This window comes from Nannobrachium achirus (assembly GCF_963921795.1).
Source record: "Nannobrachium achirus genome assembly, chromosome: 11".
Taxonomy (NCBI): Eukaryota; Metazoa; Chordata; class Actinopteri; order Myctophiformes; family Myctophidae; genus Nannobrachium; species Nannobrachium achirus.
In genome coordinates, this window is record NC_137820.1 from 61358820 (window position 1) to 61371374 (window position 12555).

Genomic DNA, 12555 nt, shown 5'->3' on the forward strand with positions numbered 1-12555 from the left:
AATCCGATCTGGTGTTTACATGTGCCCACTTTTAAATCAGGTTAACTGTGTACAGTGGTGGAAAAACTATTCAAGTATTTACTTAAGTAAAAGTATCAATACTACAATATAGAATAGCTGAGGCCAAACTGGTCAAAAATCATCAATTTGGTGCACTTGGTGAAGAGTTTCTGATTTTTGGTATGGTGTTAGGTATGGGTATAAGGTTTTCAAAAACCATCGCAAACAAGTTGGGCTCGCCCCCTAGTGGTCTGTTTGCAATGAATCAAATATTAGATATGTGAGTATATGGTTCAAACCCCAAATAATTGATGAACGAGATTTATCAATGGATTCTGTTACTATTGGGTATGATAAACAACATACTAAAAATTCAGGAAAAAATAACTACCGGAAAGGCACCATTTTCAAGATGACGTCCACGATGGCTGCCGGGAGCTGAAAATGACTATAAACTGGGTTTGAATGTGTAAAAAAATCATAAAAAATATGCACTTGGTGAAGAGTTTTTGAATGTTGGCATGGTGTTAGGTATGGGTATAAGGTTTTCAAAAACCATTGCAAACAAGTTGGGCTCGCCCCCTAGTGGTCTGTTTGCAATGAATCAGATATTAGATAGGTCAGTATATTTTAGACCACTAGGGGGTGAGCCCAACTTGTTTGCGATAGTTTTTGAAAACCTTATACCCATACCTAACACCATGTCAAAATGTAAAAGCTAGTTACCAAGTGCATATTTTATATGAATTTTTACACATTAAATAGGCATTTTTAGCTCCTGGCAGCCATCGTGGACGCCATCTTGACAATGATGCCTTTCCGGTAGTTATTTTTTCCTAAACTTTTAGTATGTTGTTTATCATACCCAATAGTAACAGAATCCATTGATAAATCTCTTTTATCAATTATTTGGGGTTTCAACCATATACTGACATATCTACTATTGAATTCATTGCAAACAGACCACTAGGGGGCGAGCCCAACCTGTTTGCGATGGTTTTTGAAAACCTTTTACCCATACCTAACAACATACCAGAAATCTAAAACTCTTCACCAAGTGCCGATTTATTATGAATTTTTACACATTAAAACCCAGTTTATAGGCATTTTCAGCTCCCAGCAGCCATCGTGGACGCTATCTTGAAAATGGTGCCTTTCCGGTAGTTATTTTTTCCAGAATTCTTAGCATGTTGTTTATCATACCCAATAGTAACAGAATCCATTGAAAAATCTCTTTCATCAATTATTTGGGGTTTGAACTACGGACATATCTAATATTTGATTCATTGCAAATGGACCACTAGGGGGCGAGCCCAACTTGTTTGCGATGGTTTTTGAAAACCTTTTACCCATACCTAACACCATACCAAAAATCAGAAACTCTTCACCAAGTGCACCAAATTGATGATTTTTGACCAGTTTGGCCTCAGCTAGAAATACTGTATGTACTCGAGTAAAAGTATGAAAGTATTGGCATTTAAATTTACTACCAAATGTAGGCTACCAAAAGTAAAAGTATAGTCCTACAAGCTTACAACGCGTCACTTCGTGAAGCGTTGTGAGGTTGTAGATTGGCTATTTTCAAATAGCCTAAAATATGTATATTTTATAATATTATAATTTATACCTGCAAAGTAACTGTACATACAGACACTCACGTGCGTGCACGCGCACGCACACACACATAGACACACACACAGACACACACACACAGACCCATTTGTAGGCAGCTCACTACTAAAAATACTATTTTTCATGGTTTGACACACAGACAGACATCTGTGTGTCCATATCCATATATACTGTATAATGTATATCAGTTGTGTTCTTCAATTTCATGGCCAAGCAGTCAAAGCTATATGGAGTACACTGTGCCACTTATAGATGTATGTGGCCAATACAACAGATAACATGGTAATATCCCATCATCCTCTCTGGAACGGATGTTCTGTTGGCATATCCAATTTTTATGTTCTGCTATCCAATTTTTATGTTCTGCTATCTGGTGCAAAGTGTTTCTGGACCGAACACAGCAGAATGCAGCAGACTGTCATGCAGAGACTGTTGAATTCAGATTGTGTAGGGCCATGCATTACTGTTGTGCACATTCAGAGTCACTGAGGAGGATCCGTGAAAGGACGCAACCTAGTGTTGGTAGTCCCTATACATTCACACCCTCTTTACTGAGTTTTATTTTGACCTCAGTAAAAGACATGAAAATCACCCTGGAAGATTCAAAATGAAATCCCCTTTTAACCAGTTTCTATTTGAAGCCATGTTGAGACAAAAAAATAAAAGGCTATGTTTCAGTTCTATGTGGAGGCTATGCAAATATGTTTGGTATATGCCAAACATAACACCTACCTCCTAGGTAATGCCTACATTCCCCTCAACTCCGCTCTCCCCTCTCTGCATGGACATCGGTTAGGTTTTATGTCACAGCTGCGTGATAGCGTGTCACGAGGGGGCAGAGAATACCACACGGCATCTGTGAAAAGATGTGCACTCCAACTCCATCATGACACCCCAAGGAACCCATTACCTTTGCCTGTCTGGGAGAAAACATGCTTCTGGGGCCGGGGGGACAGACAAGAACTGTGGTATTAGTCCTCTAATTCCTCCCTATTGTCTTATCCTCCCTTCCTCACCGCTTTCCTGTCGATTTATCTCTCTCGCTCTCTCTCTCTCTCTGTCTGTCACTATCTGTCTCCAGGGCCAGTATTGTCCAGAAGAGAATTATCTATTTCCAGGACGAGGGCTCCCTCACCATTCCACTGTGTGAGAAAGGTAATGACAGCCGTCCGTCACCCACCTGCCATCATTGCCCATTCGCAGTGTTATGCTGGTCTGCTTGTCATCTGTCCATTATCCCTCTGTCATCCCTTCTTTAACCCATTTATAACAGGTACACTGTATTGTGTATCATTGTTTGATGTTTTAACGATTGAAAAATAGCAGACATACAAGCTCACAGCGCGGCACCGAGTGCCGCGCTGCGAGCTTGTAGATCTGCTATTTTTGATTAAGTCGTGAAAATGTGTGCAAATCTTTGAATATATATATTTTCAAAGCGAACGTTTGTAACAAAACTTTTGCTTCTGGGTGGTCCCTGGAACTAAATATTTTGAAATGGGGGTCCGTAGCCAAATACATATCATTTTGGGGGTCCTTCACATGAAAAGGTTTGAGAACCACTGACATAGTAGTCTCTCAAGAACAGACTAACTGAGCTCCAGTAAAGTGAAAAGGACCTTTTCTTTGACGATGGCCGGCCAGATTGCTGACATAGAAACATAGGTTTTTCAAAAAACCTTAGAAAGATTCAAAAGACACTTATAGAATCGGGTCAAAATTCCAAATTTCACGATTTTTCAAAAATAGCAGATCTACAAGCTCGCAGCGCGGCACTCGGTGCCGCGCTGTGAGCTTGTATATCTGCTATTTTTCAATAGTTAAAGCATAAAATAATGATACACAAAATGTGTACCCGTTCTAAATGGCTTAATACCTTTCATAAAGGCTTTCAAAAGGAAGTGTCAAATTATGGCTCGAAGCAACAACAACAAAAAAATTGCATAGTCAACTACAAAATTCAGTGCTATAGATCTCCTGGCATGCTCTGTGGAATTTAAAACACCCCAATGAATCTAGCATGGTGCAGGCAGTAATGCTTTTATGTTCCCTGTGATTTTATAGTGGAGGGCAACACTACGTCAGCATGGGAGATGTGCAGGCTCCTCAGATAAACACAAAAGAGTGGCAGCAGGACACTTCCAGCTACCCACACTGATTGCTCACAATCACTGAGGCATTACAGTGTTCTTGCACAAATGGTTTTATCAAGCACTGTACCTTGAGGGACCCTTTAATTTCAAGAAACCTTCTCCAACCAATCCAACATAGTTTTGCAGAGTATTGTGGAAGCTAGTGAAGCTGAGCCGCCGTTAAACCAATCCATCTCATTGTGCATGGTTTATGAAAGAGTGACCGTTCTATTCTCAGATAAATGTAACGGTCTGTTTTAAATTAAATGCAATATGACACTAAAAATGTGTTAACACAGAGACTCAGGCTTAACATATTAAGGTCCTGTTCACACAACGCCCACACTTCTTCAGAGTTAGATTCAATGATTTAAAATCAAACTATTTAAAACTATTCAGGAAAGAAATTAAATCTGTGTGAAACGTGCCAATAGTGCAGGTTTTTTAAGGGAAAATGTTATTATTATGTATATAAATAACTAAACACTGTGATTCTCTAGCAAATACATGGGCATTATATTTCAGCATACTGTACTGTATATGGACAAACTCGCACCTTGACATGAACACAGAGATTACACACATTTATCGATAGACCAAGAGTAGCTTTATGGCAGCAAGAGCCGCTGATACAAACGACCTACGGCCTGGTCGCGACTTAGGCCACGACTTGGAGGTCGTAGGTCCCGGTTCTGGAGGTTTTGCGCGATCTCGGTCGTAATTCAGCGACCTGGGAAGTCCGCGATCGAAACTCTACGCTTGCTAAGGGAAGGGACGCGAGTTTAGAAACTCTACGCTTGCTAAGGGAAGGAGCGCCGCGATCGAAACTCTACGCTTGCTAAGGGAAGGGACGCGAGTTTAGAAACTCTACGCTTGCTAAGGGAAGGAGCGCTCGTTTTCAACAGCGTCGGCAGGTTAGCTACTCAGTGTCGGCAGGTTAGGGTTAGGGTTAGGGTTAGGGTTAGGGTTAGGGTTAGGGTTAGAGTTGGGGTTAGGGTTAGGGTTAGAGTTGGGGTTAGGGTTAAGGTTAGGGTTAGAGTTAGAGTTGGGGTTAGGGTTAAGGATAGGTTTTGGTGCACCTCGCGCGGTCCAAGTGACTACAATGGAGCGCTTCCTACCTCCGGTTCAGCCAATCACAAGCTTCAAAAGGTTGAATAGCGCTGCTGCTCTAGAATATTCTGCAAAAAGACGGCCCGGGGACGACCGAGGTGGCGCAACCACGGCCGGGGGTCGCGAAACTAGACCGGCCGCGACCTAACAAGTATGTACCGCGAACTACGACCTCCAGAACCGGGACCTACGACCTCCAGGTCGTGGCCTAGGTCGCGACCAGGCCGTAGGTCGTTCGTATCAGCGGCTGTCTCTCCTTTATGGAATGGAGAAGTCCCTTCTTTTTCATTTTTCTCTTAAAATTGCTGAATACAATGCACAAGTACTCAGTATCCTTATAATCGACAATTTGCATTGCAAAATGATTCCATACCGATTATTTGCATTGTAAAATGATAAGATATGAGCCAAACGGTACGATATTTTGCCGTTTGCATATCGATATAGTAGATTGTTGCAAATTAAAATCGATTTTTCGATTCAGTTAACTATATCGTTATACCCCTACTAATAAATAATGGACCTCGATATGAAAACGGTTGAAAACCACTGGTCTGTGGTATGGCTGAATTGTTATGTGTACTGTACGTGTTGTCTCTCTGTAGAGGCTGTGTTTGGTGCGGCCACGGAGAGTCCTCTGTTGGAGTGCTGCGCCTGTGGAACAGCAAAGTACAGACTCACCTTCTACGGGAACTGGTCTGAGAAGGTCCATCCTAAAGACTACCCCAGTGAGTTCAAAAGACGCACGCACACACACACACACACACACACACACACACACACACACACACACACACACACACACACACACACACACACACACACACACACACACACACACACACACACACACACCTGTGTGTTCTTCTTAGAACCATGTATCACATACTGTAGGGGCCTTTTTCACCGGCAAAGAACCGGTTCTGGTTCTTTCCCCCGCCTATGGGATGAACCAGAGGTGTGCTTTTCCATCGAGAACCGGAGTTGGTTCCCGAACCACAAAATCCTTGGTTTTTGTTGTTCCAGAGCCAAATCCTTGGCTCTGGTTCAATCTGGTGGAAACGCAAGCCGGTTCCCAAGAACGAACCAAGGTTCCCAAGAAAGTTGAACCGGCACTGGTTCTGGAACCGTTTTTTTTGCTGGTGGAAAAGGCCCCTACTGTAGGATAGAGAAGCAGTAAGCAGTGTTTACAAGGAGCCTACTGAGAAGCTTCAAACACATTTTGTGCCAAACACGAGTTTTCGCCGTATGTGCCCCTGTGCCCTAACCCTAACCCTTAATCAAAAATAGCAGATATACAAGCTCACAGCGCGGCACCGAGTGCCGCGCTGCGAGCTTGTAGATCTGCTATTTTTGATTAAGTCGTGAAAATGTGTGCAAATCTTTGAATATATATATTTTCAAAGCGAACGTTTGTAACAAAACTTTTGCTTCTGGGTGGTCCCTGGAACTAAATATTTTGAAATGGGGGTCCGTAGCCAAATACATATCATTTTGGGGGTCCTTCACATGAAAAGGTTTGAGAACCACTGACATAGTAGTGTCTCAAGAACAGACTAACTGAGCTCCAGTAAAGTGAAAAGGACCTTTTCTTTGACGATGGCCGGCCAGATTGCTGACATAGAAACATAGGTTTTTCAAAAAACCTTAGAAAGATTCAAAAGACACTTATAGAATCGGGTCAAAATTCCAAATTTCACGATTTTTTCAAAAATAGCAGATCTACAAGCTCACAGCGCGGCACTCGGTGCCGCGCTGTGAGCTTGTATATCTGCTATTTGTGCCAAACACAAGTTTTGGCCGTATGTGCCCCTGTGCCAAACACGAGTTTCCCAGGTTGGCCGTTTTTGGAGGAAAAAAAGCACTTCCTACTTCCGGTTCCGGCATGATCGCGATCACGAAATGCATGTTTGACTCCCAGAACAACTCTTATCTTTCAAACATGGCAGCCATGTTTGTTTACATTTGAAGAAAACACAATAGCCTCTATCTTTTGAACGCCTGAACGGATTTCCAAGAGGATTTTTTTGTCTGAAAGCTGTGAATAGCGTGCACACGTGTGGTGCCTCATCCGTGCATTTATCCGTGCTTGACCCGTGCACATCGTAATGTACACATTAAAAGGTAAAATGGTGGCAGTTGAAGACATTAGTGGATTTTAATCCTGGCAGCAAGCTGCATTATAAGTCATTTTGTGCATGTTGTGTCCCAGGACGAGCTAACCACTGGTCAGCTCTGATTGGAGGCTCACATTCCAGAAGCTACGTCCTGTGGGAATACGGTGGTTATGCCAGTGAGGGAGTCCGCCAGGTTGCTGAACTGGGTTCTCCTGTCAAGATGGAAGAAGAGATTCGACAGAAGGTAAGACCTCAGCCTCCTTAGATCTTTACGCTCACTCTGTCCTAACGAGACCTAAATACTCATTGTTTATTAACCACATGAACCCTAGTATCCCAAATCTGGTGCCAACATTCAGCCAAAATAGCTCATCCACATGCGTACTACTCATTGTGATGTGTTCTAAGCCTGTAGATTGGTTATTTTCGCTATTAACATTCTCAGCCATTTACAATATGCTTGTGCGCCTATACTGCCGGGAATATTATTAATTTTTCAGAAACACAGTAGATCGCCCTCATATGCATGAAATTATTCTAGGCTGTAGTCTATATAATGTACACTAGATGTCGCCACCGATTAAGGTCTCTGGCGATTGCTAGAAGGCCTCAAGTTAGCAGCCTGTCCATCCACTTACCATTAGCGTTAGCATGGAAGAGCGCGGGACCCGTGCACGCCATACGCGCGCTTGATGGTCTAAAAAAACGTAGCGACTATGGCCTTAGATGCGCAATAGACGCACAGACACTTCAAACCGGATCAAAATCCGACGTATTGATGCTGAGATTTAGCGGTGATGCTGTAATGGCTTCCAATGTAAAACAATATGGTTGTTTACATGGGAGAAACGCTCGATTTCCGGTTTCCGGCGATGACGTCATTTCCATCGCAAATTCATTGCTTAAGCTTATATGAACCTAGAAAGGTCAGTTTTTGCTCTAAAAATGTCAAAAAAATACCAAAAAAATCAGAAAATTATCAGAAAGGCGACGTTTGGCGATCTGGCTGCCTCAGCCCCCCCCAAAATGGCGATTTTTGGCGATTTGGCTGTGAATCAGTTAAGTCCAAGGGATCGGTCTGTGTGATTGTGTGTGTAAAGGACCCCTGCTTATCTGTTGGACTGACTTTGAACTGCAAAGATGTGAACTGTTTTTGAGCCATATATGGAGATCTTTACATCATGGTACTGACATCACGGACTTGCCTCCAAGGACCATGATAATGTGCACTGTGCTAACTTAATAAAAGTGTATTAAGTACTCTGACAACAAGTACAATGGCTAATCTGAGAACGGATGTGTGTGTTTTTTTTCTTTTTTATGAAAAAAGTCTTGGTAGCATTGGCACATAAAAATAAACATTTACAGAGTAATAGGAGTAATAAAATATGTTATGTGCCTTGAGATTTGGACATTGTTCCCCTGCACTAGACCAAGGTATTATAGACTATTATATTCTGTAATGTTCTTTAGTGAAGACAAATCCGTACTTACCCAAATGACATTAATATTATCTGTCTGGATAGACCGGCCCATGCAGCCAGCTTATAGATTCCCATTAACCAATTCACAAGAACAAATTGATTCAAACTGTCACGTTAAAAAATGAAACCTTTTTACAACCAAGGGGTTAGTAAATGTCAGTATCATGTAAATGCATAATTTCCATCCCTTAAAGGTTGGGATTAGATGGATTTCAGTGTGTAATATGGGGTCAACTGGCGTGAGAATCGCTGAACTAGTAAAAAAAAATAAGAAAAAGAAAATGCCAGTACTTAAAAATAAGTCGTTGTCGGGTGGAAACCTTGTATGTCCAAAACCGTTCGTTTTGTATTTATCGTTTAAAGAAATGATCTAAACTAGTGAAAACAGCCGATCTACAAGCACACAACGCCTCGTGACAGTCTTGTATGACGAAGCAGGGCTTTACTTTATGAAAAGCATACACATTTCTAACTTGGAGATACAAGGTTTCTGCCCGACAGTGACGATATATGCTGAGCCAAGAGAAGATCAGCAAAATGTCTTCATACTTATAAAGTCAGAGAGCATGGTATCTGCATTGCGCTTCTCATCCTCGTCATCAGTGCACAGAGAGTGGAGGTATGATGGTTATTATTGCTTGCTGGGTCCCTCCACCTACTGTTAATGCGTGTTGTCAGAAGCCATTACATCACAGCTTGAAGTTAATGAGGGGGTCTGATGAAATGAGGAATGTAAATTGTGGCAAACGTGCATCTGCGTGTACGCACATTATCCTATCTCACACACACAGTTTTTTTCCGCTCTCACAATTGGTGGTTAAGTGGATGTATTGGCAGTGGTGTGAAATTCCCATTTCCACTGACGGTATGGGGCCAGGCATTCACATCCAGAGAGTGGGCTTTCTTTTGTACCTATCCCATCATTATCCATTTCATTAAACCAAATGCATATCTGCAGTAGAGCTTCCGTAGAGCTTGCTGCTGCGTGGTTAGCTGGTCTGTTAATGGTATTTGAGGCAAACACCAGCAAACCACAAACTCCTTTTTAAGTGAACTGTGCCTCCAGGGATCATGTGTTTATTTGACGCATCCCCTGGATCCCTCCCTGAGAGAATGGGCTACAAGCTGAGCTCTTACAGCTCATCCGCACTGCACGCGAGCGACACGACGCCCCCGCGAAATACTGTCCGCCATTGCGTTGCGACAGCTGCCTGAACCAATCAAATAAACAAATAAATAAATAATAAAAATGGTTGGGGGGGGGGGGGGGGGGGGGGGGGGGGGCGGGACATGGCCATATACCTCTATGGACATCGCCGGGAAACCTCGCTCAAATAGAGACTCTGTGAGCGAAAACCGGAGGGGTGGACGACGTTGCGTCGTGTCAGGACGTTCTCATTGAAACAAATGTATTTTAAAGAGATTGCATCGCTCGCGTCGCATCGCGTGCAGTGCGGATGAGGTGTCAGGCAATGTGTGTGTGTTGTGTTAAGATATTTGGGAGAGGAAGTGTTTGTGTACTCTGCTAATGCCTGTGTGTGCGTGCATGTGCGAGTGCGTGCCTGCTCTACACTGCTGCGTTTTTTTGGGCCGAATATGGGAAAAAAATTCGGAGCGCGTGAAGAAAAAAACCAACCTCATGTCGTGTCAATCACGTTTGCACACTGCCGCCCGTTTTGTATTTATCAGGGTTAATTTTTTCAGATTTTCTTGGCCTGAAAAATGCTTTCGAGGATTTCGGATTTCCAAAACGCAACGAAAACACGCAGTGCAGTGTGCAACCAGCTTGACACACCAGTAAGACTCCCTAATCGGGAGATAAGCGACCGTAGGTCGCTTATCTCCACAAATAGGGCAAAAATGTGTTTTTCCAAAATCTTCCTGATCCATGTTGAGTGTAGACATACTGTGTAGTGATTTTCGTGATTTTAGGGCAAAATCTGTAGGAGCAGTGTCCAAAAATGTGTTTTTAAAAATCGGCCTGAAGGTGGCGCTATATGGGACAGATTCATGTTGATGGGATGAGTGTAGACATACTGTGTAGCGATTTGCGTGATTTTAGGGCAAAAACTGTAGGAGCAGTGTCCAAAAATGTGTTTTAAAAATCGGCCTGAAGGTGGCGCTAGAAGAGGGCCATGTGAGAAATGAGGGGTGGGGTCTCCGCGTTGCCTTGCCGGACGAATAGGTACCGGCCCCGGCTCTCCCGGACGCTCCTAGCCCGAGTTACGGCATTTTATGTGAGCTGCAGTGGAGGGGGTCCTCCACTGGGGGCGCCACCACTTTTGCATCCGTTCTGGAGCACCAGGAGTGGGTGGTCCCCAGGAATTCCCCGTGAGCAGCCCCGTTGGGGTGGTCATTTGGTCATTTTTGCACATTTGGTCATTTTTTACACCTGGGGGTCCCCCAAGGACCTGGGGGTCCCTGGAGCTCCGGGGGTCCTTGGAGGTTGTAGTTTGGCAGGTAAGGAGTGTGTGTGCAAAATTTGGCATGGATGGGGGCAACGGTTGTGGAGATATGAGCGGGGCAAAAGTGTGACGTGTGACGTGTGACAGACAGACGGACAGACGGACGGACAGCCGGTGGAGGTTTTGATAGTAAATGCGACCTACGGTCGCAATAACATTGAGTGTGGCCTAATCTAATGTACAGTATATGCTACAGTATACTGTGTGTGTGTGTGTGCGTGTGTGTGTGTGTGTGTGTGTGTGTGTGTGTGTGTGTGTGGGGAGGGTGCGTGTTTGCTCTGTGCCATGCTCTCTCCTAGAGTGCTGAAAGGTGCATCATAGCCGTTTATAGCTGAACAATAGTGTGTTCTTAGTGGTCTGACAGTCGGGCGGCTGCCTGTCGGTTTGGGTTTAGGCTGTTATATGGAGACACTGGAGACTGAAGGACAGGCCTAACTCCTCTCTTGGCCGGCCTTGTCTTGTCTCTGGCACTAAACACCACCCTGACACAAAGGAAATGTTATGTGGAATGAGAGGGTTTGCCCGAGTGTACTGCAGCCTGGAATGTAAGCCATTGTGCTGCAGACTCACCGACATCATGACTTGAGTGGGCCTTCTACCAATGGAATGTTGGGTATTAAAACAGGGGTCTTCAACGTTTTCAGGCCAAGGACCCCTTAGTTGAGAGAGAGAGAGATGAAGCAGGGACCCCCGCAACCTTTTCATAGATTCCATATAGTTTAATTGTTTGACAGCGCGATCGTAAGTTTATTTTGGATTCGTGTCAATTTGTGTTTTCAGATATTTAACTACTTGAACCGTGAATACTTGATAAACTTGACCTTTCACACTGTACTTAGTTTGCTCTTTTCCCCCTCTACACCAAACCTCTTTGCCAAAAATAGCCAATCTACTGCTATTTTTGGCTAACGTTCTCTGAATATGGACATTAGGGTTCAAGTGGTTAATATAAAAAAGGAGGGAAACTTTTTTCTATCACACAAAGAATTGGAGGACCCCTTGTCATAACTCTGAGAACCCCCTAGGGGTCCCGGACCCCCTGTCGAAGACCCCTGCATTAAAAATCTAAAAATAATGTGGGGTTCTTCATCACTATATGGAGTGCAACACACTTTTATTGTGACATGTCCCAATAAACGTGAGGCAATGTGAGGTGCTGTATGTGCGCTTATACTGTATAGATCGTCTGTTTTCAACAAATGATTGGCCCAAAATTGGAACCCCTTGGTAGTTAACTTTTGCAACCCAACAATCGTTGTACTTTGGTGTGTGTGTGTGTGTGTGTGTGTGTGTGTGTGTGTGTGTGTGTGTGTGTGTGTGTGTGCTTGCATGCGTGCGTGCGTGCGTGTTATTTTTGAGTAGATAAAGATCAAAGAGAAAACACACTTTAAATACGTTCATTAAGTTAAACACAACGCTTGTGTAACTAGCAAATTTAGCTGTCACATTTTTACAGCCAGAGTGAGAACACAACAGGAACAAAGAGATGAATATGCAGCACATTCTTTTTTAACGAGATGGACAGTCTGGCAATTGTAGACAGAGTGGGCCGTAATTATGAATAATGACAGTAATGTTGAAGATAGCCTTGTTTTAACCCATCCAGAACGGGTAT

At 43.4% G+C, this 12555-nt stretch overlaps 1 protein-coding gene across 2 annotated transcripts in view; it reads left to right on the forward strand.

Moving 5' to 3' along the window:
- Positions 1 to 12555, forward strand: part of LOC308293503 (spondin-1-like) — a gene marked incomplete at both ends in the record, with an annotated part of 111021 nt that overhangs the window by 33524 nt on the left and 64942 nt on the right. For both annotated transcript variants that reach the window (XM_080736066.1, XM_080736067.1), the window contains 3 exons: positions 2714 to 2787; positions 5480 to 5602; positions 7087 to 7235. In XM_080736066.1, coding sequence (XP_080592192.1) covers positions 2714 to 2787; positions 5480 to 5602; positions 7087 to 7235 — 346 coding nt within the window. The remainder of the gene's footprint in view (positions 1 to 2713; positions 2788 to 5479; positions 5603 to 7086; positions 7236 to 12555) is intronic.